We start from the raw sequence: 27,936 nt of genomic DNA on the forward strand, positions 1-27,936 counted from the left end.
TGTACATATTATCAAACCTCACTGAGCTACCCTGGTGTGTACTACCCTGATATGTACCAAGGCTAGCATTTGGACGATTCTGTTTACTATGTGGAGTTGAAAGGTGCAGTTGTTCAGCAATATCTACAACAGGTAGCTACATTTCTGAATTGAAGAGGCATTCTGCTGTCTTGTCAGGTCTGTTCAAAATAAAAGTGGTAATATCTGAGTGAGACGTACTTGTGCTTAAGGAATTTGTTTTCAGGTTTTGCTGTACCATGCTTGCAGTGGGGCAGCATGATGACTCAGTAGTTTGCACTACTGCTTCACAGCATTAAGGTCCCGGGTTCAATTCCACCCCTGGACAGCTGTCTGTCTGTGTGGAGTTTGCACATTCTCCCCATGTCTGCACGGGTTTTCTCCGGGTGCTCTGGTTTCCTCCCACAGCCCAAAGATGTGCAGGTTAGTTGGGTTGTCCATGCTAAATTACCCGTAGTGTCCAGGAATATGTAGGATAGGTGGATTAGCCATGGGAAATGCAGGCTTACAGGGATGGGGTGGGGGATGGGTCTGGGCGGGATGGTCTTTGGAGGGTCAGTGTGGACTGGATGGGCCAAAAGGGCTGCTTCCACTCTGTAGGGATTTTATGATTTTGTTCCTTTTATCTCCTGATTTCTCCCATCATTCCTACTTGACCTTAGTATTAAATAGGTATTTGTGGAAAGTAAATGTTCTGAACCTTGGCTGGCACTTGGCAGGAGCATGGAACATAGAGACTGATTAGAGGTGTTTAATGCTTTTTATGTTCCAGTTCTGTAATATGACTGACAGACTGACTGGGAAATCAGGAGGATCATTGCTGTAATCTACCATTATTCTGTGCCAGGAGCCAAGTCTGGAAAGTATCAAAGTGTATTGACCCCCTCCGTTCTCTGTCTCTCTTCTCTCTGGCTTGTCAGCCTAAATTCTGTTGACAACAGTGGGGAAAATTTTGGAATATTATCACGTTGCTTTGTCTAGTTATGAAGCTGGCAGTTGTACCTTCCTCTTGATGATGTTTATTATTAAATAACAAACCAGCAAGGAGCATCTGTAGTAACAGATGTGGCACCAAATTCACCCAGATGGTGATTGCTGGGAGGATTTTAAAGACCTGGAAAGCTCGTGCTGGATTTTTGGTAACAAGTCATGGGTTTTGCATATCCTAATAATGGCAATTACTATTTACTGCTCAATTTGAGCACTGCATGTACTCATGTTCTATAAATTCAAAATGCCTAATTCAAGTCATTTTAAAAAACCCAGTAAATGACTGGGTTAACAGGTGTGAACGAAGTGATGTGTCTAACTGCCAGACATGAAAAGACAGTCCCACGGGGCTAAGGGGAGGGGTGAGAGGACATGGTGACAGAGAATGTCGCAAGTAAAGCTGAAAGATAGGGAAGGAATGGGAGTTAACTGCAGCTGTGAAAAAGGTTTACATGCAACTTTCATCCGTTGTTCAGATGTTGCAAGACTTGTTTTGACTTTTTTAAAACAATTGAAGGATCTAAAAGTTATGAGATATTGTACTCCTCTGGTTTTAAAGTAGGTTAACTGCAAACTGATCGCTTTACTATTTGAAGGTATCAGTTGTGTCTTAGTGGAAAGTACCTACCTCTGACTCTGACCCTCCAGCGAAATACTGAAGGGGAATGCTGAGATTTATCTTTCAGATTCACACTGGTGTATGTAAAAGATCTCATGGCACATGTTTTGAGGAGTAGCTGAGGAGTTTTTCTTTATGCCCTAAACAGTATTTATTCCTTCAAGGACCCACTAAATAATGTCACAAGTAATGTGTGGTTGTGATGTACTGTGGTTTGTTGGACTTCTCTCCACACTTCCTACAATACAACATTAACCTTGCTTCAAAATAATGAACTGGCTGGAAAGCGTTTTGGGAAGTCCAGAAGCGTCCCATAAATACTAGCATGGTTTTTAATTTTACTCTTGTGCAGGTCATAGAGACCTTTGTGTAAGAGTTAGAAATGCTGCAGACCCTGCACAGTTACACCTCCACCTCCTTGCTGGCTTTAATGCAACTCTGCTCCCCATTGGACACCAATCCCTGTTTTCAAAATTGTGAGCAGTGGTTTCTTGAACAGAGTTTTTAGGTCTGATGTGGACATTGATACGTATGCTTTTTTTTTAAAATCATCAGCTGTTCAAGTAATAGGCAGAAAATTGGTATTTTTCGAGGCAGAACTTTCCTGGTGATAATACTGTCTGAGAGATTTCCACAGGGAGATGACAGCTGTGAAGATACATGGTCAATGTCTCACCAATTCAGTCCCTTTCCAAGCATGTTTGCTTCTCTTCAGTTTGCTGCTGTCTTTGGTCCCACATGTGTCAGCCCAGTCATTTCTATATCTCCCTAGTTATTCTTGCTGATTTATTTGCCATACTATCACCAATATTCTGACCTTTCTGCTTTGATTTCGCAGAAATTTTGCTTTGATTGCTCTGATATCTTTGTTTGACTTTTCCTTTTGTATTCCTTTGCATTTAGTGTTTCAGGAATCTTGCTTTTAGTCATTAATGTGTGTGTGTGTGTATGTGTGTGAGAGAAAGTGAGATTCTAGCTGATGGTATTGCTGGACTAGTCAGATGCTGGAATGAAATCTGGCTTTTGTTGTTTAGTTAGTTAATGTAGCAATTAGTCACTGAGAGATTTTCAAAAAAGGCTGCAGATTTTCTTTAACAGAATAAAAAATTACTGCGCAAAATGTTTTAAAAAACAGGTTATCTAAATATTGCAGACAGTTAAAATGACTTTGAACCACAGTAAAAATCCTTATCTCAACAGTATCTGTTACAGAGACATGAGGCCAGAGGACTTGGAGCCACATCTCAACTCTTTAGGGTTTGGTTTAACTGACTCCTGATAGTTTCCATGCAGTGGAAATTGAGACAATTTGATGAATCCTTTGTAAATCTGCTGGTGTGAAATTCTCTCATATCTGAGAGCCTCAAACTTCTCGGTTTTAATAACCTGCAGATTTCTAAAGAAACAGTGCTGGCTCAGACTTGTGCTGAGATTTATTCCTTGAACTGCCCTCAGTCCTCTTCCTGGAAGGGAAATAAACTTGTTTCTAAACTCAGCATTATCTTCTGAACTGAATTTAAAAACAATCTTACTCTTCAGTTCAGAAGAATCTAGGATAAGAAAACTAATGGTCTTACGTATTTAGTCCATCTTTTTGTAAACTCAACAGTATAAATATCTTTCTATTAAGATCACGGGCATTCACAGTGACCTGCTCTCCGATTAAAATATTTATTTAAATCACTGTTCTGGAAGGATTCTCTGATTTTTTTTTTGAAGTAAACCTTTTGCAGAAGTAACCAACACCACCTGCATTTATTTTGAAATCTAACTTCCAAAAATGATACTATTATTGGAATTATACATCTTTCATCACAAAACTGATACCCAATGTTGATGGCTACCAATTTTTTTCCTGTTGACTATAAGGGCATCATGGAGACTGGATGGGCTTCTGATTTGCCACCAGACTAGTGTTTTTGAAGTGCTATCCCCTCTCATTGGATGGTGAATGAGTGGCAGAGATAGGGTAGGCAGGAAGAAGCTTATCCCCTTGTTGGAGGGATCAATGACAGAGGGGAGTGCAGAAGGCTTAGAGAAGGTATAAAGGAAAACATTTTCACTCCGTGGGTGGTGGGAATCTGGAACTCACTGCCCGTAAGGGGTGATAGAGGCAGCAACCTTCATAATATTTTAAAAGTATTTATGTGGGCACTTGGGATGCCAAGTGCCAGGAAATTAAATCAGAATTGTTCATAGAATCCCTACAGTGTGAAAGCAGGCACTTCGGCCCATCAGGTCTACCCCAACCATCTGAACAGCATCCCACCCGACTATTCTATCCTTGTAACCTCCATTTCCCATAGCTAACCCACCTAGCCTGCATGTCCCTGGACACTACAGGCAATCTAGCACTGCCAATCCGCCTAGCCTGTGCATCTTTTGGACTGCGGGAGGAAACCCACACTGACACAGGGACAGTGTGCAAACTCCACGTAGACAGTCGCCTGAGGGTGAAATCGAACCCTGGTCCCTGGAGGCAGCAGTGCTGGCTTTAGACTTGCGTGAACATGATGGGCTGAAAGACCTTTTTCTGTGTTGTAGATCTTTAGGATCTATGACATTGAAACATGTGGCTGTCTTCGAGACACTCTGTGTCCAGGGTTAAGTCAAAAGGTTTGATTCTCCTTCTCCCCACCCCCCCGCCTTATACTGACTTCCATTCATTCATTCCCCCATTCTGCATATTTTGAATGTATGCAGAGTACTATCTTTCTTCCTCCTTGTATTCCTCTCCTTGTGTGCTCACTTGATAGCGGTCATCATGCCTATACTGTGTGTGCCAATGTAGCTCCCTGTTCTCCCTCTTCTGTGATCTTCTGCATCCTTCTTGCCCGCTTTTCCCTTTTATTTTCTCCTTCTTGTGCGCACATGTTGGGACCTGTTTAATCTGTGTTCGTCATTCTGATGCCAATCAGCAGCATTAGTAAGTTATAACTATTAAACTTACCCACAAAACTGATGTTAATGTAGCACCTTGAAGGGGGAAAATGTTTTGTAATACTTAGGTGAAAAATGTGGAGGATTCTGTGGTTAAACTGTTGATTTTTTTTTCAAGATGTACTTGCAACTTAAGTTTTAGCGTAGTACCTCTGTGATCATATCAGTTACTATGGTCTACTTTGGATGTTCTATTTAAGTTTGTTTTGCTTCAGTACACGTCTGTTAAGCAGTGATCGGTGATGAGATAGAAGGCCAGGTCACTAAATGTGGTTTTGAACAGTCTTTTGAGAGTGTGTAGCTAAATGGACTAGCCTCTTAGTGTCACCTTAAGCTAGAGTCAGAAAGGGGCAGGAACGTGTGGCATGAAGAAGGAGCTGGGATGAGTTGAGGGCAGGGATTTCATTTCCCTTTCTCAGCCACAGTGTAATTATTGTTTCATAATTTTATCATTCTTGGACGTGTCACCATTAATTATCTGTGTTTCTGGTGTTGCAGTGGAGGCTTCCTGTCAAAATGGCGATGAAACAATGGAAACAATTGAGGCTGCTGAGGCACTGCTTAATATGGACTCACCTGGCCCTGCCTTTGAAGAGAAAAGGATAAGTGAGTACTAGTTCAAAGCTCCTTTATAATTGTATAAAATATTAACTGTTTAATTACAGAATACATTACAACTTGGAATCAGTTGCATACGGATTACCAATGCTTGGTGCCATAACAGTGGTTTGATATGTTCCATAAGACAATAAGAAATAGGAAAAGGAATACACCGTTCTGCCCTTTGAGTCTGATCCAACATTCCTATCGTCCACCTTCCTACCCTTTCCTCATGACCCTCGATTCCCTGACTCTTCAAGAATTTATCTACCTTCCACCTGTCTTAGCATGGTAACCTCAGTTTTTATTGTATGGTTTTTATTATGTTCCTTTTCCAATTAGTGGCCCAGGAAGTGTGTAAATGTGACAGTCTTCTCAGTGTTTGATGGCAAAATCTGGATAGTTCCTATTGCACTCACCGTTTCCCCATCACAACCTCCTGCTGTCCTTATCACCCCCTCAATCAACCTGTTAAAAAGAATAATTGTCATTCATTCATTTGGGAGCCTGGTTATTTTAGGAGATGCAACAAATCAGGTTCCTTCACCGCGCTCTAATGTACTGCATCTGTGATTATTCTCTCAGTTCTGTTACAGACATGTCCATCTGCAAATGGCTTGAGAGTTGTGCCTTTTTGGGCCAGAGTTCAACAGGAACAGCATTGGTAGCATTTCCTGCAATCTGCCTCCTGGTTTGCAGAGGACCTCTGCTGCTGCTCTGAGGTTTTCCATCCTGAAATTCCTTCCTGCTGCACCTGGGGACATTGCAGTGCACCGCTGCACAGTGGCTGATGCTTTGTTCACCAAGGTAGACATCTGGATTGTTTTCTGGATGAGAAAGCCCCTGGCAGAATGACAAAGTTGGTGCACTGCTTCCATATGGTAGGTTGCACCGAAGACCATAGATAGACCCCCATGCAACATCCAGACCTGCAGAGACACCATCTCGATGTTATGAACTTCACTTGCTGCAATCATCAATATTCAAGTCATCACTGGCCAACCCCACATGACCATACAGGTTATAGAATCATGTAAAAAGGTGGTTTAAAAAGTTTGCCTGTTAAAAAGGTTTTTCCTCCTGTCTCCTCTGATTTTTTTTTAAACCAATCACTTGAAATCAATGCCTTCAGGGTCTTGTCTGTTCTGCAACTGGGAGTATTTTCTAGCTACTCTTCCTAGTCTCCACGTGAGTTTGAATATCTCCTCTCAACTTTCTCCTTCACCATGACAAACAACCTCATTGTCTCCAAAGTATCTGTGTAACTGAAGCCTTCTCCTTGAAATCATTTTCATAAATCTTTTACGAACTCTCTTTATAGCCTTCAAATCCTTCCTAAAGTGTGGTGCCCAGAAGTGGGCATTATAATCCACTTGAAGCTGTCTAGTGTATTTTAAAGGTTCACGTGACTAATTTGCTTTTGTACTCACTCTGCTCCTCTATTTATAAAGCTCAGGATCTAGAAGGCACTAACAGCACTTTCAACCTGCCCTCCCCCATTCAGTGATTTGTGAACATATATCTGCAGATCCTCCTGTTTCCTTTAGAATTTTACCCATTTATTTTAAATTGTCCTTTCTAATTTTTCCTACCAAGATGCATCAGCACACAATTCTCTGAATTCAACTTCATCTGCTATGAATCCACACATTCCATCAATTGGCTTGTGCCCTCTTGAACTCTCCTCACAGTTCACAATACATCTCGGATTTTTTGTTATATATAAGTTTTAAAATTGTACTCTGTACACCCAGGTCTAGTGAATAATTTAGATCAATATAAGTAGAGGTCCTAAAACTGAACCCTAGGCAAACTCCCTGTCTGGCACACTCTCCAGTCTAGCAATCTCTGTGGCTCACCACCTGCTATAGTAGAGTACTGAAGGTATTCCCAGTTTAAGGTTGTCCCACTGCCCTGTCTCATCCCAAAAGTCAGCACTTAGTAACTACTTGTTACTGTTGGATTAGGTGCTTTTACCAGGGTTTACTGCTGGTTATAAACAAAGATTACGTAGTTTAGCATGCTAGTTAGATTCCTTCCCCCTCCATCACTCTGAGAATACCAAGAGGTGTTGGTATTCTGAAACAGTCCGTTTTTACCAACGAGACCTCAATCTCTTCAGGAATGTCGGACAGGCCGTGTGTTCGATTTTGTTATGGGATAGCACAGGCAACAAGCCTGTGCTGTTTCTTAGGCATGTGATCTCTCTTGGTTCAATGTATTCTCTTGTCCAGCAATGGCCCAGTTCTGAGGCTGTGGATTTTGAAGACACAACATTCAGTTTAGTCCCGATTACTACACTGTTTCCCGTCACTCAACTAACTTTGTAGCAATGCTGCGACTCTTATTCCACTGGGTTTAATTTTGCAGCTCTGTGGCACTCTATAAAGCACCCCTTGGTTGCCCATTTGTCCCATATTGCATGTATCACCCTCAATAACCCTGTCTGGAACATTATCAAAAAACTCAAAGTATTTAAACGCCACTTGATTTCAACAATCTAATGTTGTTTTTCTTAATTTAATCTACCTGTGTCCAAGTGGCTGTTAATTTTTGTCCAGACAATTGTTCCTAAAATATTCCCACCCATTGATGGTAAACTGACTGACAGGTTTATATGTGCTGAGCTTATCCTTGCATTCTTTTCTGAGCCCAATCTGATCCTGTCGTGGTGATCTATCAACTTTTACATTGAATTGAATCAACTTTATTGTCACACGTACTCATTTGAGTACAGTGAAAAATTTATAAGTCGCCACTAACGGCGCCATCTTGGGTACAAGATACTTAGGTACATATTCTTCAGTACAAGTTCTTAGGAAAAACAACTAGAAAAATAAAGAAATAAAAGGCCCAGCATTACAGATCAAGGGAATAAATTAGAAAATAGAGAAACAAGAAGTTCAGAACAATTGTCCTTCCAAACCAGTCCACACTGGCACCTAGCCTCCAGGCTACACTGGCCTTCACCTCAAGGCCCTAGTCTTTCTAATACCTCTTCTTCAATTTTTAACCCATCCAGAATCTGGGTATTTCTCTTACCAAACAAAGTGATATTGAAGCCAGTGAGAAATTAATATAGGAGCAAATTACTACAAATGCTGGAATCTGTACTGAAAATAACAAATGCTGGAAGTCACAGCAGGTGAGACAGCAAGCTAATGTTTCAAGTCTGGATGACCCTTCATCGAAACATTAGCTTGCTCTCTCCCCACAGATGCTGCCTGACCTGCTGTGATTTCCAGTATTTCTTGTATACAGAAATACCAAGTAGTTACCTATTACTTCACCCATGCTTCTACCTCTTGTTTGATCCTCCTCCTCTTTTTAACTATATTTTTTATTATTTCTATACCTGTGGAAGACTCTAGGATTTCCTTTTTATGTTTGCTATCAATCTTCCCTTCTATTGTCTCTGTCTTTGCTGCTCTTATTTCTTTTTTTAGTTCCCCTCTGAGCCAGAGCCCAGCTGAAATTGGGTTTCTCCCAATTAATTATTCTTACTCTGGATCACTCCTTGGCCTTTTCCGACAGCTAATCTAAAAGAAACAATATTGTAATCATTCTCTCCTGAATGTTCCCTTAATGATACTTCATCCAGTTGTTTCATTGGGCTAGTAAGTCAGGATTCCACTTAAAAGATGTTGTGAGCTACAGCCGTGAAGTGTTTTTTTCTCAGTTGTGCCAAAACAAAAACACAGCTTTAGTATGACAGAGATAGTAGGAACTGCCGATGCTGGAGAATCTGAGATAACAAGGTGTAGAGCTGGATGAACACAGCAGGCCGAGCAGGAAAGCTGACGTTTCGGGGAAGGGTCTAGACCCAAAACGTCAGCCTTCCTGCTCCTCTGATGCTGCTTGGCCTGCTGTGTTCATCCAGCTCTACACCTTGTTATCACAGCTTTAGTGTCCTGTGTTTTAAAGTAAAGTTGTCTAAAAGATATTATGTAGTCAGTAGTCTCTTTAATAATTTTTTAAGTTAAATGTAATGAAATGTTAAACCTTGATTGTCATCCTTTCAACTATTGATAGTTTGAATTTTTTTTAATTAAGTTATTAATTGGAACACACTCTTGGAATTCTTGACATGTTTTGTCCTCACTAATGTTACCTCCTGTTTTCCATTCACATCTTAAGTCTTCCCAAATGCCCGATTCCAATGAAGTAGTCATGATTCTTGTAACAATTCTGAGTTTCTGTATTTTGAAGTAATCTTTGGGTCTGGTTATTTGGTAAACAAAATGTGTGGAATTATGGCTGTTCAGTGACTGAAGCTAACCTCTGTCACTTTAACCATTGGAGGGCACCCGTTATTGGAGAGGGGAACTAAATATGGATGCAATGAGCTTTGTGCATCTGTCTGAGTTAAAATGGCACAAATTACTGGTATCTTCTAGTCACATGCCAGCTGCAGAGTGACTTATGCATTTTAAACAACAGGTTAGTTTGACAGTATTATTGATTTCCTTCATAGCTTGCTTTTGGAGCAATTGTCAAATAATAATCCAATAACAACTGACCAGTACCCACCATAACAAATTCTCATTGTTGTTCAAGTCTTGCTGTGGTAACTGGATCCACTGATTTTTTTTTTTTCCCCGTCTCTCCTTTCTCAGCTCATGTGTTCATGCCTTCAACAAGTGGAGTGGACACAGCTCCCATCACGCACATCTCCGTACGGGCTGATGGAGTTCCTGAAGTGGTGGAGAATGCACAAGAGATTATCCTGATGCAGGAAGCTGCCCATCAGGAAGTGGTCAGTGAATCATTGGAGCAAACCAAAAAAAGGAAAGGTCAGTCTTTGGCACAGAACAAGGAGGAGGTCACCTTCTACATGCATTTTCAAATGGGTCGCATTGGTCAGTTAGTGGCCATTCACAGAACAGATTATTGTACTGCCACTTAGTATAAGTGTAAAATGAGAATTTTCTTTTAAATTTCTTCGTGGGATGTGGGCGTCATTGGCTAGACCAGCATTTATTACCCATCCCTAATTGCCTGGAGAGTAGTTGTGAGTCAATCACATTGCTGTGAGCCTGGAGTCACATATAGGCCAGACCAGGTGAGGACTTTAGTTTCACTAGAGAACCAGATGTGATTTTCTGATCATTGGCAATAATTTCATGGTCGTCGTTAGATTCTTGATTCCAGATTATTTTTGTATTGAAGTCAAATTCCACCATCCACCATGGTGGGATTTGAACTCAGATCCCCAGTGATAAATCGTCACAATGGAGTCTTCTTGCTTTTGAGTTGGTGCAATAGGGAATTTTCTGAAATCATCATGGAAGTATAAAATATTGATCCATTTTGAACTTGGAGTTTAATCAACAACTATTTCAATTGCTTGGACGTAATCACTCCAGCCCTGGGGAAATGTTTAGAATGGTACTTACGATTAACACATCATTGCAGTGAGCAAGCCAATTTCAACACGTGGGATGTATTTATTTTTAAATGAGAGATGGCATGTGTCAGTTGTTCAGTGGAAATCAGGACTGTGCTGTGTTTTGAGAAAGCGTTTCAGGTCAAGTGACCCTAACTCGAACTTCTCTCCACAGATACTGCCAGACCTGCTGAGTTTTTTGCAGCAATTTCTGTTTTTGTTTCTGATTTACAGCATCCGCAGTTCTTTTGGTTGTTACTGTGTTGTGTTTGGTTCTGTACAAATCCAGGGCAATTTGAAGGGGCTACATTAGATTATCAGAGTGATGTATGATTTTTCTTTTGCGCGTGTGGAAAGTGCTTTTGGAGCAATTTTGTTCACCCCTTAAAATTTTACTTGCAGCAGTGGCATTGCTCTTGTTCCTAATTTATTTCTGTTCACATGTAAAATTAATTGAAACCTCAAATACTTTGATTCCAGGACGAAAACCCAAAGCTTTACGTCCAGTCTCACCGGTTACAAATCCAGACTTCCCTGCAAAACGAAAGAACAAAGATGGCAAAGGTAATCCATTATAGTATTCAGAAACATAGAGTCTATGTTTTTAAAGATTCCAGTTGAAGGTAAAAAAAATTAAGTAGCCTCTTGATGGAGCACCATTGAAACTGGATCCTAGTTTTATTGATGTTGTGTAGATTTACATGCATTCCTCACATAAACTCTTGAGCAAAGGTGAAGATCCAAAAGGAAACTTCCGGGTGCCCATCCAATGTTTTAATTCATGCCTTTTAAAAGCCGTCAGCACCGAACATAAACTTTAAACATTAATTCTAGCATTGAAATGCTGTACTCTTATTTCACATTATTTCAATTGATAAAATCTCACCACATCTTGCATTTTTGCGCACAGTGATAGTTATAGATGTATGTGGTAAAGACACCAAACATATTGCACAGCTGCCAACCCTGAAACAATAACAACTCACCTATTCTTAAGTAGAATCCTTTACATTGCTTTATTTTGTAATACCTGAGTGGACTTTTTCATTTTCTCACTTCAGTGTTTTTTTTGGCTAAGCATTGAAATGAGAAAAAAGGTGACTCTTATGGTTAACACACTTCCATGCCAAAGCAGCAATCATGGTTTCAAGATTTGCTTCTTGTAAATTAGCTCTACTTCATCTTTTCGACCAATTCCCTGTTAGGTTAGTATGCTCTCTGCTCCTCAAACACTTGGGTGCAGTACCAAAGCTGACCCGAGAGGAATTCATTTTAAGGAAGATTGTGCTGTGTTTCAACCCCTTTTTTATGCTTAGTTTGACCTACCTGCTCCTCATGAAGTCTAAACGACTAATTTGGGGCAACACGGTGGCTCAGTGGTTAGCACTGTTGCCTCACAGCGCCAGAGACCCAGGTTTGATTCCACCCTCGGGCATCTGTCTGTGTGGAGTTTGCCCCATGTCTGCGTGAGTTTCCTCCGGGTGCTCCGATTTCCTCCCACAGTCCAAAGATGTGCAGGCTAGGTGGATTGGTCAGGCTAAATTACCCACAGTGTTCAGGGATATGTAGATTAGGTGGGTTATAGGGGGATGGGTCTGGATGGGATGCTCTGAGGGTTGGTATAGGCTTGTTGGGCCGAAGGGCCTGTTTCCACACTGTAGAGATTCTACGATATTCAATGATAATTTCTTGTACAAATGGATTCACTATACTGGAATCCTGTAGAGAGGGACCTTTACAAAAAGTGAGGTTGTTAAAATAGTTGCTCATTTTCGGTGTCGAAAAGAATATGTGGAACATAATGGGTTCTGATGTTGAGCCACCAGTGACAGAGGAGCACATCCAATTGTTCAAAAATGGTGGCTCATCTGGGCCTGCAACAAAGAATTTAACTTGAGTCTTGAAAGGACAGTACTGAAGTAAGTTTCTTCCAGTACAGATAGAGCTAAGAATATGCATCATTCTCATTTCTCATGACTTGTTTTTTCCTTTATATCCCTCTGGACTTCAGAGGGTGGCACGGTGGCTCAGTGGTTAGCACTGCTGCCTCACAGCGCCAGGGGCCCGGGTTCGATTCCACCCTCGGGCAGCTGTCTGTGTGGAGTTTGCACGTTCTCCCCGTGTCTGCGTGGGTTTCCCCCAGGTGCTCCGGTTTCCTCCCACAGTCCAAAGATTTGCAGGCTAGGTGGATTGGCCATGCTAAATTGCCCCATAATGTTCAGGGATGTGCAGATTAGATGGGTTTGGGGAATGGGTCTGGGTGGGATGTTCCCAGGGTTGGTGTGGACTAGTTGGGCTGAAGGGCCTGTTTTCACACTGTAGGGATTCTATGGAAGACATAACAATATGGAGGCTCAAAAAGGTACTGCAGAAGGTTTTGAGGATTTGATGGAAGCAGTAATATTGCCCTTGGGTAACGTAAATACGCAGTTGCTGTCATTCCTGTTAACCCTCCACCAGTGAACATTTTAAGTGTTCCTTTTACAAAGGCCTACAGTGTGGTTGCGGCTTCAGTTCCTCATATGTACTCCAAAAATGTTTTTGATCCTCAAAAATAATATTTCATGGGAAACTGAAGGATTGTTTGTTCAGTCCGGTACTTTATATGTGTGAGTTGGGGAGGGAGGAATGTTGCATTGCCACAGGTATCATCTTTCAAATTGATGCCCTATCTCTGGGCAATGTTATAAATGATGTCATAGTTTCCACTGCAGAGAAATCTGTCCTCGTCTACCAGCATTTGTCCCTCTGTCGATATCATTAGCTTTAATATGTCTGTCTTGACCCAGTGGTAGCACTTTCCTGTCTCAGTCAGGAAGACAGAGACCAGCGTCAATCTAGGGCACACAATATAGACTGACCCACCTGTGCATACTCAGAATATGCCTCAATGTCGAAGATACTTCTTCTCAGATAAGACATTAATCTGATGCCCTGACTTCCTCTGAGAAGGATGTAGAACATGCTATTCAAAGAAGAAAACAGTTCTCCTCAGTGTGTTGACCGGTGTAGATGAAGATTATCTGGTTATTACATTATTGCTTGGTTTGGAGTTTGCTGTGCACAAATCATGAGATTGTGAAGAGTGCAAGCCTTTTTAATCCTTTCATTAAACAACTGCTCAGTCTTCCTTTTATGGTTTGATCTTTTGTATAAAATGGTTGCCACATTTGCTGCACTTAATTGTCATTCATTAAATACACGTTCACCTTCAAACTCAACCTCTAACCACATTATTATAAAAATGCAGGAAACACAATCTACCTCTGGGAATTCTTGCTGGCTTTGCTTCAGGACAAGAGTACATGTCCTCGCTACATCAAATGGACTCAGAGAGAAAAGGGCATCTTCAAGCTGGTTGACTCAAAAGCTGTGTCCAGACTTTGGGGAAAACACAAAAATAAGCCAGACATGAACTACGAGACTATGGGTAGAGCTCTCAGGTAAGTTATTTTGATGTACCGATAGGGTATCATAGACCAGCACGTATCAGTGAGGGGTCTCGTCCATTACTAGTAGATGTAGGAGAGATGTAACCAATAACTATTTTAGATTTTTATGTTTTTCCTGAATTTGTGCAAAATTCACAAGTAGCAGTATTCTGAAACTTTGAGAAATGGTCTTTAAAGCCCACTTTGGGCATAATGTAGCCATATTAATTCAGGAAAACAGCTGCCATGCTGAGTTTTAAAACTAAGATTGGAAGAGAAAATTGGAGAAATCATGAAGCATTTAAGAAAAAGTTTTGTCCCTCCTAAAACTCAGGAAGAAGCACAAGACCTAGCTTTTCACAGGATGGACCAAATGGCCTGTTCCTCCTCAGGACTTCCTGTTCTGAGCCCCAACAGAAAGTGGAAAACCTGGTTCTCCAAGTTCTTTGCAGCACATTTGTTCCATGAAAAGAGCTGGAATGTAGCTGTGTTTAATATGCTCAACTATTTCTTAATCTCGAGTGTAGTGACTCAAATTGGCTGAAAATTGCCTCTGATAATGGTGGAAACCTTGAGAGGAGGCTGAGATGCATCATCGACTTGGTTCTTCCAACTGGAGGTGATGGCAGTTGCTTCACCTTACCTTGTGCACCAACTTTGTGGGTTCCACAATTGTTATAGATAGAGACATTTGTGTAATTAGTCCACCACCATTCAGAATTGTGCATGGCAGAACTTTGACCTCGTCCATTGGATGTAGGTTTGCTAAGCTTGTCGACGTAGCAAGGTGCTTCTTTATTTTTCATCGGGGTGGCACAGTGGCTCAGTAGTTAGCACTGCTACCTCCCATCACTGGAGACCAGGGTTCGACTCCAGCCTCGGGTGACTACCTGTGTGGAGTTTGCACGTTCCCCCTGTGTCTGTGTGGATTTTCCTCTGGATGCTCTGGTTTCCTGCCACAGTACAAAGATGTGCAGGTTAAATGAATTGGCCATGCTAAACTGCCGTGTGGTACCTGGGGGCATGTAGGCTAGGTGGGTTATGCACAGTTACGGGAATAGGGATAGGGGTGGGATGCTCTTCAGAGGGTCGGCGCAGACTTGATGAGTCATATGGCCTTTTTCTATGTGCCTGGTACTGCCTCTTGATATCATCGAACCAGGGTTAATCCTTTGGCTTGTGAGTTTGGTAAAGTAATTTAGCAAATTGGCAGCACACCATGGCGACAAGAGGCTGGTGACCTGTTCAGGAAACATCAAGCTCGCGAAACAGATACAAGCACAATCTGTAGAGGTGTTAAAATCATGAGAAAACTGGACAGAGTAGATAAGGAGTAACTGCTCAAGGTAAAAAGTTGAGAGCCAGAGGATGGTTGTATGTGGAATGAACTGCCAGAGGAAGTGGTAGGTGCAGGTTCAGTTACAACATTTAAAAGACATTTGGACAGGTACTTGAGTATGAAAGATTTAGAGGGAAATAGGCCAAATGCAAGCAAGTGGGACTAGTTTAGTTTGGGAAGCCTGGTTGGCATGCACGAGTTGCGCTGAAAGGTCATACAGCACAGAAACAGCCCCTATCATGCTCAGTTTCTACCTTTTATTGTTCAACTTAGAAGCCCTAGAAATTCTGCCATGTTTTAGTGTCATCTTTAGTGTGATACATTTGTATATATTTCCAAATTTGACTACTTCTATGCTTTCTTTACAGGTATTATTACCAAAGGGGAATCCTTGCCAAGGTGGAGGGACAACGGTTAGTCTACCAGTTCAAAGAGATGCCCAAGAACCTAGTGAACATTGATGATGACGATCCCAGCTTCACTCCCAACAGCCAGGAGAACCCCCCTAATCTTGCAGCCTGTATGGTTCCGTCAGCTTCGGCAGCCTGTTCATCTCCAACGGTCTTGTCCTCGGTCGTCATGAGTAGTGTCCAAACCCAGCAACCCAGGGTTACTTCGTGTGTGACGTCAGGCATCCAGAAAGCTTTACTGCAGCCCACTCCTGTGGTCACGCCTGTGAAGGCAACAGTAGAGGAGACTGTGCAGCGGTCAGCGCACCTACTGCCAACGGAAATGGTGAAGGGTGCTCCCCCCACTCAAAAGGTGCAGCCAACCAGCATCCTAAAGACCGTACAGGTTGTACAGTCAGCATCACCTCGGCATGAAGGCCAAAAGGTCATCACCAGAAACGTACCTGTCTCCGCGCCGATGAATGCATCAGCTGCTCCATCAGTGAGGTAAAGACAAACCATTGCTTTAAGACAGCGTTCCTATAGAGAACAAAGGGTCAACGGCTAGATGAAATAATAAAGAAATCACAAGATTGTCTGGTGGGGGCAAATCCTGAACCAAGAGGCAGAATCTACAAATTAGAAACCGATATTCAAGAAAGAATGAAATGAGAATGAAAATGTAATGCTGAGTTCACTTTCAGATCACAGATTCATTCCTCACATTTTTGTTTCTTTTTCTTTGCACGTTACAGTTTTTCTCTTCCTTTTTTAATTTGTCAGACAGCTGCACAATGCTTGAAGTACATCTTTTATTTCTTTTCTTTCCTTATCACCCCTTTGCACTGTAAGACTTGACACTTCTGTCATTTTAGTTCTCCTGCCTTCCCCCACCTTTCGCAGAGCTTCCCTTTGCCCCATCCCACGTTACATCTCACATTTCTCCGTTCGGAAGTGTAGACATTGACCTGAAACTCCATACAAACTGCCTGACCTGACCACTTCCAATGTTCCCTACTTTTATTTCAGTTTTTCAACATCTTAAGTACACTGTTATTCATTTTGAAAAGTTACAAAGTTTAACACAAAGTTGAATGAAATTTGGAACACCTCCCCCAAAATTCTGTAGACGCTCAGCCAGTTGGAGTTCAAGTTTGAGGGGACGAATGGCCTGCTCTGTCCATATATTGATGTTGTTATCTATCACTTCAAACTCTCAAAGATTAATAGGAGCAGTGCAATGGCTTAGTGGTTAGCACTGTTGCCTCACAGCGCCAGGAACTCGGGTTCAATTCCAGCCTCAGGCGACTGTCTGTGTGGGTTTCCTCTGGGTACTCTGGTTTCCTCCCATAGTCCATACATTTGTAAGTTAGGTGGATTGGCCATGCTAAATTGTCCATAGTGTTCAGGGATTTGCAGATTAGCCACGGGAAATGCAGGGATAGGGTAGGGGGAGTGAGTTAGGGTGGGATGCTGTTTGGCAGATTAGTGTGCACTCGTTGGGCCAAATGGCCTGTTTCCACACTGTAGGGATTATATGATTCTTAAAATGATTTCTGGACTAAATTGAACTCATGAAACCAGAATTCCAAAAAGAATACGCCATTGCAATGAATTGCTCTTAAAAAGAGAACTGGTCACCTAGGTTTTACTAGATTCTTTTGAATGTCATCCGAACATAATTTGTCTCTTTTATGATCAAATCATCAGCTTTGATGAAGCCTCATCTAGATTTGAAACATTAGCTTGCTCTCTTTCCATGGATACTGCCTGACCCGCTGTGATTTCTAACATTTTCTGTTTTCAGTACAGATTCAAACATCTGCAGCAATTTGCTCTAAAATTCTACTTCAGTGTACTGACTATGAGCCAACGTTACCCTTTAATGGATCCAGAAATGTAGACCTTTACTAGTGACAGTGGTGGTTTTCATACTTTTACATATAACCCAATGTGCCACTGTCTTGATAGTGTGGCCTCAGAAAACACGTATGAATTTGATACCACAATTGTTACTAAAGTTAGCAGTGTCCCCACATAATTGCAAATTCCTGGGTATTTATTGCCAGCATGTGCTTGAGCTTTCTGGCCAGGGTTATTGTGAATTGACTGTGTATCCCAATTGTACAAAGCTGAGCCGGAGTTTCTCACTAATATCTGAGTCTTTAGGAAAGGTGGATGGTTATTGAAATGTGCAGACATGAGCTAATCATCAAAATAAAATACCTCCATGAGATTGGTTTGGACTGAAGCAGGTAAGGGAGAGAGTATTTTCACTGTCCTTCCACATGATGCTTCATTGGAATGAGTTTTCTGGAACTAGGCCAGAAGAATCCACAAAGTAACCTATATCAGTTATGAACAATCAGACAACATCAAGCAAAAACCTAGATGCAGCAAAGGCTAATCATTGTGCCCTATCTGTACACTAGCTGGGATTAGGCCACCAGAGGTTAAGCTATATCTTCGATTTTTGATCTTTCTTGCAGACAAATAATTCATTCAGCAAATGAAGTGATCAGGTTATCGAAGGTGATTATGCAAGTTGTTTCACACTCTGTACCACGTGTTCAGGGGAAACGGAACTACACAAAAAAGTTGTTTGATGCAATATAGTTATCTTGTTTTATGTGTTTGTTTTTAAAGAATATAGATACCCAAATGGTACTAAATTCCACTGCCCCCCCGCTCCAGAATTTATAGCACTTAAACACACTGTCAAGAGGGGCTGGTGTTAATGGTCTCTGGTCAACACTAGGCTCCCGTCATCATTCTATTCAAATACTAAGCTATGCACAGCAAGTCAAAAAATGTTCAGGTTAGAAGTGTTTGAAAAAAGTAGTCATTTGGAAACCAGGGAGAAGCAAGAGAAAAGTCTCAATATATAGTGTATTTCTAAAAAAATGTTTCTGTATCATTAAATTGAATAGCACATCAAGTGCTGACTTCAGCCATTGAGAAGTCTGATGCTATAAGATGTTTTGTGTGCAGTAGTTTTCAGGAAAATGACAGCAGAATAGTCATGCAGCATTTGTTGCACACACACATTCCCACAAATGATAACAAATAAATGAGAAGGAGGATAATATCTTTTTGATGAGCTACTTTAAATGGTCCAAAATGAGAAAAATATTCATAAGATACTGTGAATATCACCCTGATCTGTTAACTTTGTTCTTTCCCCAGAACAATAAAGCTGTCATCACAGGTTCCAGTGGTTGTGTCGCCAGGAACTCAGCGAGTTGGTACAGTCACGTTACAAACTGTCCCCCTAACAACTGTGATCACAAGCACTGATTTAGCAATGTCCTCGCCCAAGTTTGTTTTCCAAACAGTTCCATCTTCTCACCCGGTCACTGTGCTGAAAGAAAACGTTGCTTTGCAAGGCAGTTCAGTCTCTGCGAAGATAGTTACGCCGACATCTCTAGCTCTGTGTGGTACCAGTGATCAGCAAGTTCTTCCAACCAGTCCACAAGTACCAAATAATGGAACACCAGCTATATCGTCATCTGGCACACTAAGCGCTGCCACTCCAGTCGTGACCTTTGCTGCCAGTCAGCAGGTTGTGAGCCAGCCACAAGGCACAGTCATTGCATCTGTCATCAAAGCACCAGAGGCGAAACCAGCTTCAACCAGGCAGGAGAGCCAGGAAGGAACCACCCAGCAAGGCGAGCATGAGACCCAGCAGTCCCATGTAATAGTGCTCACAAATGCAGGTGTGCTTCCTAGCCACATGGTATTTAGAGCAGGCGAGAACAGAGTGGTGGACACACAGTGACTTTGTTGGGCTTCCCTTCCTCATCCTCCTTTCCACCTTTTGTTTTTCTTTTAGAAACTAGATCTAGAGAAATGTAATTTCAGATTGGTGGACTTGATTCAACTCAAAACATGTTTAGTTTAATGTTGTAAATAAAGGGTTTGCAGGTAAAAGGTGCTACTAAACTGGAGGAGGTGACAGTGGATGAAACATTACCTTGGGACAACCATTCACTCTTTTGGTTGTTTGTTTGTATGAATTTGTTATTTGAGAAGTTTGGAGTGGTAAAAACTGAATTTCTTACACTTATCAAGCACACTACCCTGCATCTAGACTATAATTTGATCCTGCCAAACTTTAACTGTATGTCTGTAGCCATTCTGCATTGCCACAGCATGGCCTTTGTATGGGAAGTTCCATCTTGTTCGCACTGGAAATATTTGTGTTGAATTTTATTGCATTGTAAATATGGGGTCTATTGATAAGGCTCAAAAGAGCTTCAATTAAACTTAAAAGCTAGCGCTGTTACATACCTTGATACTGATGAGTAAGCTTCATTTTTGCTTAATTTTAAAAGAAATCAAAATCATTTTTTGTTAACCTGATGAATTTAAAATGAAAACTGAAGTACCAGAAGACTCAAGTTGTTTCGTTGTGATCTTCATTCTTCATCCTTTGTTGTACGTGTGCAATTTTCACTGGGAGTCTAATGGGTGATTGAAGGAAATAGTATTGACTTAGAGAAGCTTTTATTCCTTCTTCATTGTTAAAGGGCTTTTTCTTTTTGTAGCAGAAACCTTCAGCTCAACTGTGTAAATATTAGAAAACATTTTATTTCTTTGCTTTTGTAAATAATGTATATCGTGTTCTATTTTTGAGGTTGAAACAATATTTGAAAACTCTGCCAGCTTTTTAAAAAACAAATTGAGGTACATTTTATATAGTTTTCGAGTTGATAAAAACCACTGACATTTCCACTGGCTCAAAGTTCAAAAGTAAAAACAAAAATAAACCATTTTAGTTGCTATATATTAATGTGTTTATAATTTCAGTTTGTGTGTGATTGATTTATGCCAAATCAGGGTCCTTTTTTCATTGAATTCCATATCCTATTCAAAGGTGTACTAACTAATTAATTGTTAGCAATTACAGACTTGGTTGTTATAATGGAACACGATTGCCATTACTTTGTACTCCAAATGAGATCCTTTGCTGTCTAAATATTTCTTTTCGTTTCACAATTCTGTAAAGCCGTGATAAAATCAAATGCAGGTTCTTTGTAAAAGGATGTGGCTTGTGTACTGCTAAACCAGACAGATTAACAAAGTCCCCAAGATCTAATCCTTATTTTTTTTTTGATAACTGCAGGATCAACATTGCATTTTAAAAAAAGAAAGTCATGCATTTACATGTTTGTGTCCTTAGGATAAGCTAATTCACAGCCAAATGCCTTTCATATATAAAACACAGCAACTACTTACAAAATAGCAAACTGATAATGACAAGTAATCTGTTTTGTGGATATTTAAGAGCTCAATATTAGTTAGAACACAGAAGAAAAGCCTGTTGTTCTTCACTTTGTGTTATGGGTTCTTTTGAATTTCACCAAGAAGATAGCTCAGCACATTATGGCATATCATTTGAATGACAACACTGATGATAATGCTGCTCCCTCTCGGTATTGCAGAGAAGGATTTAAATCTCCGAAATGGGAATCAAGCTCCACAAATTTCTGACTCCACAACTGGGCATTCAAACCACGCAAGTGTCAGTCAATGGCTATTCCCACTAAGAAAACCTGACTATCTCTCCTTGACATTTGACATTGTTAACATCACTGAATTTCCCCACCTTCAACATCCAGTGGATTTACCATCGACCAGAGACTGAAGTGAACCAGCTATGGGTTGCTCTAGATAAGGCTGAAGCATTTGCATCCGACTTCAGCCAGAACGCTGTGCAGATGACCCATTCTGTCTTCCTGCTGAGGTGCCCAAGATTATACATCCCAGTCTTCAGCCAATTTGATACACTCCACGTGATAGCAACTCTCACCAACTTTTACAGAAGCATCATAGAAAGGACCCTATCTGGATGCATCACAGCTTGGTATAACAATTGCTCTGCTCAGGACCATAAGAAACTACAGAGAGTTGTGAACGCAGCCCAGTCCATCACGCAAACCAACCTTCCAACCACTAACCCATGTATATTTCCCACTGTCTCAGAAAGGCAGCCAGCATCAACAAAAACCCTCCCCTGGTTACAATCTGTTCCTACCTCTTCCATAAGGTAGAGGATACAAACGCTTAAACACATGTACCAACAGGTTCAAGAATAGTTTCTTCCCTGCTGTTATTGGACTTCTAAATGAACTTCTGAAATTTCAAATCTAATGTTGATCTTGCTCTCTGTGCACCTTCTTTGCAACCGTAACTTTGCATTCCTCACTGTGCTCAATCACCCTATGATCTTTTTATGTTATGATCTGCCTGCACTGCATGCAAAACAAAACTTTTCACTGCACTCAGGTACATGTGACAATAATAAATCAAATCAAATAGCAAGAAAGGGCTGAAGGCATTGGATAATGCAAAAAGCAATGGCTCCTGGAATACTCCAAAACTAGCCACACCTTTAGCCAAGTTGGTTCCAGTATAGCTACGACATTGGAATCTATCCAACAGTGTGGAAAATTGTCTGGATATGATCTGAGTCCAAGAAGCAGGATAAATTGAACCTGGACAGTTGCCTCCATATCAGCGTCCTCAATAATCTGAAACATAATGGAAGATGTGATAGACAGAGCTATCAAGCAACACTTGCTGATCAATAACCTGCTCACTGACATTCAGTTTAGGTTCAGACAGGGCCACAACCCCTGAACCTTTCTACAGGTTTGGTCCAAACATGGACAAAAGAGGCAAGGTGAAAGTGACTGCCCGTAAAATCAAGGAACTTCAACAAAACTGAAGTCAATGAGAATTGGGGGAAATGTTCTCCTTGATTGAAGTCATATCTAGCTCAAAGGGAGATGGTTGTAGTTGTTGGAGGTGAGTCATTTCAGTTCCCAGACATCTCTGCATGACTGCTTCAGGGTAGTGTTCTAGGCCCAGCCGTCTTCAACTGATCAGCAGTGAGCTTCCCACTATGATTGCACATTGTTCACTACCATTTACAACTCCGGAAATACTGAAGCAGCCAAGTCCATTTGCAATAAGTGCTGGACAACATTCAGGCTTGACCTGACAAGTGGAAAGTAACATTCAAGCCCCACAAATGATAATCTTCAATAAGACACAAATCTAACCCCCTCCCCCCGCCGCCCCCCCCCCCATCACTGAAACCCCCACTGTTAAAATCCTGGGGGTTACCATCAACCAAAAGTTGAATTGGACCAGCCTTTATAAATGTTGAGTATACAAGGGTAAGTCAGAGACTGGAAATACTGTGGCAAGTAACCCACCTCCTGTCTCCCTCGATTCTGTTCACCAGCCCCAAGGCACAAATCAAAAGTGTGATGGAATAGCACCACCTGAATGAGTGTGGCTTCAACAAATTCTACACTATCCAGGTTAAATGCAATCCCCTTGACTGGCACTCCATCTAGCACCTGAAAGATTCACTCCCTCCACCACCAATGCAAAACTGTAACAATATGTCCCATATACAAGGTACAGCGTCGGAACTTGCTAAGCTGCCTTCCACACTAACAAGCTTTGTTGCCCCTATCCTTCTGAGGAATAGTCGAAAGGGAACAGCACCACCTGCAAGTTTCCCTCCAAGTCTTTCCATATCCTGATGTGGAATAATATTGCTGTGCTTTCACTGTCACTGAAAAAAAATCCTGGAACCGGCTCCCTAGGAGCACGAGGTGTATCAGGCAGATTACAGTGATTCAAAAGAACAGCTCACCACCTTCTGGGCAATGTGGTATAAGCAACAAATGCTGGCCTAGCCACAACTACAAACACCTCATGAAAGACATTGGCATCACTAGGGCACAACTGGCACAGATAATTATTTTGATTCGTCTGGGCCCCTATCTGGTAATTAACCTAATGCTTTCAAAGAAGGTGGACAAACTATCCATGTGTCCTGTCCAGTGACCCCAGCTATAAATTAGTGTGTGCCTATTCCATACAAATAGAATTTACTCTGCTGTAATGCTTCCTTGAAATGTAGAGTCTGTTGATGTTCTGTGGTTAGACTCTCATTTCAATGTCCATTTTTGAGATCAAGCAACCACGAGCAGCCAATGCTTAAAAGAATGTAGTCAAGTCTGAATTAAAGGCTGCCTGAAAAAAGGATATTGGTAGAAGAAACAAGTGAAACATGATCTATGTATTATTCATAAAGGCATTAAATGAATGATCCATTTGTTCATTTACTTCCTTGGTCCCCTTCAGTCATTGTGCATTAATGTTGCTTATTTGTATTGATGCCTACCAGGCTTCTCATTATAGCTTCATCAAGAAATCTCATTGCTTCAACTGATGACATAATGAATTTATCCAATGAATAGCTGAGGCAAATAGATCTGCAAACTTAATTCTCCGAATGTACTGCGCTAACACTGCATGACTATAATGGTTTAGAGAAAGACCCAGCTCCACTTTTGCAGAATTATTCCGAGGATCATCTGGGCATGCCTGCAATCGGAAGCAAATTTTTGGTTGAATTTCACCTGGGCACCACAGGTTACCTTGATGTCCTGGGTTTAGGGTCAGACAAATCTGGATTCCTACTCCTGATGGCTGCCTGGTGAAACCTGCTAGCATTGCATGCAGATAGATCAAGTGGACGGCCAGGTTTAAGTTGATCTGTAATTTTGTGCTGTATTTAAACAGACTGTTTACTCTGTTGATATGTGTGATCTTGGTCGTTTAGTCTGGAATTGTGCTTCAGCAAAGACACGGTCAGGAAAGGATAAGAAGAAAAAAATACTCTGGAGATCACCAGATTGGTGACCAACTAATTACTTGAATGTTACAGTCAACCTCGATTATGGTTGGATGGGAGAAGAAAATCTTTTTCTATTCTCCAGTGACTCTTATTAGAAATACCATTTTTCTGAACATGGGTGATGACAAGGTCTGTTTTGGCTATGTTAGCCTTTTGAGCAGTCATTTGTCTTGAACTACTTAACGTTCACATGAAAATTAGCCACCTGAATGAGGCGATCATTGATACTTTGTAAATCTTTTCTAGTTTGCATTAACAAAAGCATTAAAGTGAAATAAATGGACAACAAAGGATCTTTTTAATAATTTTAAATTGTGAGAGCAGTCCTATGGTCTGGTAAGATTATAGTGCCTTTACCTTTTACCAATACTACTGGATTCTGGGGGCCTTGCTGCCGAGATGCTGATTAGATCAGAGGCTGTCAACCAGATGTTTTTTACTGTCAGTTTGTTTTAAATGTCTGGATGTACGTGAAGCATGCTATTTGTATACATATGTATCTGAGTGCCACTATCTGCAGTGTACGCAATCTGATCTAAAAATACCTTGAAGTCAAACAACATTTCAATTCTATTGTAAACAGAAATATTTTCACAGTATGTGACTGCGCATTTGGGAAGCTAAATATCACAACTGTTCTGTCGCTGAGTAACCAACTACAAAAGATAAGAAATGGGAAATGTAAATTTATGACCCATTGAGCCTGCTCCATTATTCAATTGTACTTTGAACTTCGACTCAACTTCCTAGCTCACTTCCCATATCATTTGATTCCCAATGATTCACAACTTTTTGAGTAAACAAGTTCCTTATCTCCATCCTAAATGATGCTCCCTAACCCCCAACTTAGCCCGAGGCTTTACCCATGTGTTCCAGAATTCCTTAGCCAGAGTAGACTTTGACAATCCCCTTCAGATTCTCTGACTATAAGGATAACAGTTGCTATGATTGTGACATAGGAAATAATTGGTGGACTCGGTGGATGTCAGCTTACTAATCACATTTTATTCAGGGACTGTTGTACTCGAGCAAAAATAATTATTTGAAGGGAGGAAAGTTTTATAAATGCTGCCTTCAGTATTTTGGAAAAAAGAATAAGTACATATTTCATGCACTTCATGTGATTCTTATGATTTGAGTGGGCTAGTTAATTATATAAAAATAATTAACTTGGGTCTGATGTGTGTTTTGTTTTTGAGAAAGGACTCCAATTATTTCTAGTATATATATATTTGAATACCTCACACCAATGGATAACAGTAGCAACCTGAAACAGACTTCCATGGCCTGGTGAACTCTACCAAAATGAGTATGTGCTTAAGTATTCATGGAATCTTTACGTGCAGAAAGAGGCCATTTGGCCCATTGTGTCTGCACTGACCCTCCGAAGAGCATCCCACCCAGTCTCAGCCCCTCACCCTATCCCTGTAACTCTGCATTTACTCTGATATAATCCACCTAGCCCACTGTAAAAGATGGGCTGAAGGGATAAACATCTTGATGATATTCAACAGCTGTACAACCTTGATTGAATCCTGTGGACATTCCTGTACATGCCGAAGACGGCACAATCAATGTGTTTTTCTGTAGCTGTCTTTTTTTTTCTGTGAGAGAGAGTCTTGTTCCAAGTTGCTGGACTTCATCTCGGACTGGGATCGCGAATGGTGCCAGGAACAACCTCAGCGTCCAGACCAGCTGTTGATCGAGGGGTCCCCGACAGCCAGAAGGGCATGAGGCTTATTGTTTATTATTCCTCTTTTTCATTTTTTTGTTTACTTAATAAATGTTCCTTTCTTTTTTCGTTGTTTTTTATTACTCAATAAATGTTCATATTCAAGCAAATTGCTGTTGACAAGCCTTCTCTTAACTACATTTAACCAAATCCAAAAAGACCCACTTGGATGCACACTCTCTGATCCAAGACAGCTGCACATCCCTAGACACTAAGGAAATTTAGCATGGCCCAATCCAGCTAACCTGCACCCCTTTGGACTGTGAGAGAGAACCAGACCACTCAGCGGAAACCTAAGCAGACACAGAAGGAATATGCAACCTCAGGCAGTCACCCGAGGGTGGAATTCAAGCTGGTACTATGACTCAGCAGTGCTAACCACGCTGCCATCTACTGTGTGCTAGGATAAAATTACCATAGTCTCCGAGGACCATAGGGTTGTTCTCTCATTAAAGATAGAGAGATGAACTGATGATGGTTTAACCTGGTGAGAGGCATGGTTGAGAAAGCAGGAACTTTGGTAACCTCAGGCAGTGCAAGAATTCAACCCATGCTCTTGGCATCCAATGTGATAATGACCTGATCTGTTTAGGTGCTAGTTGAGAGAGAAATATTGACTCGAACATCCCTGCTTAAGTCAAAGACAAAGAGATTTATGACACAGCAGGAGGCTATTCGGCTCATCATGTTTGCATCAGATGTAACTGTGTCACCAGATCAACATCCAAGTATATTTAAAGGTGATGGAGTTCACAAAAGGGACATATCCTCCCGTGTATGCTATTAAAATAACTACAGATGGATCATAAGGCAAAAATTAGTCTTGGTAGATTTAACACTATTAGACACAGTAAAAGCTAATGGAATGAGAGGAAGTAATTGTACAGTGTTCAAATAAAATTATTGACATACAAGAAAAACAAAATTATACAGGAAAATATCATGAGCCTGATTCCTAGTGCCAGTAATCTGAGTTACGAGAAAAGACTGAGATACCTAGGCCATTCATACTTTGGAAAGGAAACCTGAGAGAGATTTGTTTTGAATGTATATAAATGCACAAAGTTGTTAAAGAAACAAAAAAGTTAAATACAGGCAGTCTGTGAATATACTTGAGCATTTGACAGTTTCAAACTAATGAAAGGAAAAGTTGGGACCAAAGTCAAGAAACTCTTACTAACAAAAAGAATGATCACTCTCCAAACATTCTATTATCCATTTTCAATAATACTTTTAGCAAAGATCAAGTTGATCTTTTTATTTCAATTTATTTCCACAAAGTGAAATGTTATTAAGCTCCATTGTTTCTGGTAAATAGAATATTAGAATAGCAACTTTACTAATACTCAGTATTTTACCTGAGGCACATGTTGGTATCTTGCTATCTTGGTGTAACTCAATTGTCTTTGTGGTGTAATGAAATTTGTTCTAGATGTCAAGAGTTGTAGCCTTCCAGATGTAAAGCTGATCAGACAAAGGCAGTCAATGTGTATAGTATACTGTACCTCTGCCAATAATGTTCAGCCCACCCATTAACTTATTGTCAAAAATAAACAGATAGGGGGTGAGGAGAAAGACAGAAATAGTTTAGAAATCCAAAACTCATATTTCAAACTCAGTGACACCTATTGTCAGGTTAGATTGTTACAAAAACTTGAGAGAAAGGCCTCTGTTCAATATTTTAAGTTTAAAACTTAAATTATATTTTCCTTTCCTACCATGCTTTATGATGATCAAACATCTCAAAACATAGAATCAGGAAGAGGCTAT

At 40.8% G+C, this 27,936-nt stretch overlaps 1 protein-coding gene across 5 annotated transcripts in view; it reads left to right on the plus strand.

Annotated features, from left to right (window-relative positions):
- LOC109924438 (ETS-related transcription factor Elf-1) overlaps positions 1–20,105 on the plus strand; it is a 279,416-nt gene extending 259,311 nt beyond the window's left edge. For all 5 annotated transcript variants that reach the window (XM_048598458.1, XM_048598454.1, XM_048598456.1 and 2 more), the window contains 6 exons: positions 5,066–5,173; positions 9,784–9,960; positions 11,034–11,117; positions 13,804–13,996; positions 15,692–16,219; positions 18,899–20,105. In XM_048598458.1, coding sequence (XP_048454415.1) covers positions 5,066–5,173; positions 9,784–9,960; positions 11,034–11,117; positions 13,804–13,996; positions 15,692–16,219; positions 18,899–19,490 — 1,682 coding nt within the window. In that variant the 3' untranslated portion in view covers positions 19,491–20,105. The remainder of the gene's footprint in view (positions 1–5,065; positions 5,174–9,783; positions 9,961–11,033; positions 11,118–13,803; positions 13,997–15,691; positions 16,220–18,898) is intronic.
- The last annotated feature ends 7,831 nt before the right edge of the window (positions 20,106–27,936 follow it).

The sequence above is a fragment of the Rhincodon typus genome, chromosome 6 (genome assembly GCF_021869965.1).
Source record: "Rhincodon typus isolate 14 chromosome 6, sRhiTyp1.1, whole genome shotgun sequence".
Taxonomy (NCBI): domain Eukaryota; kingdom Metazoa; phylum Chordata; class Chondrichthyes; order Orectolobiformes; family Rhincodontidae; genus Rhincodon; species Rhincodon typus.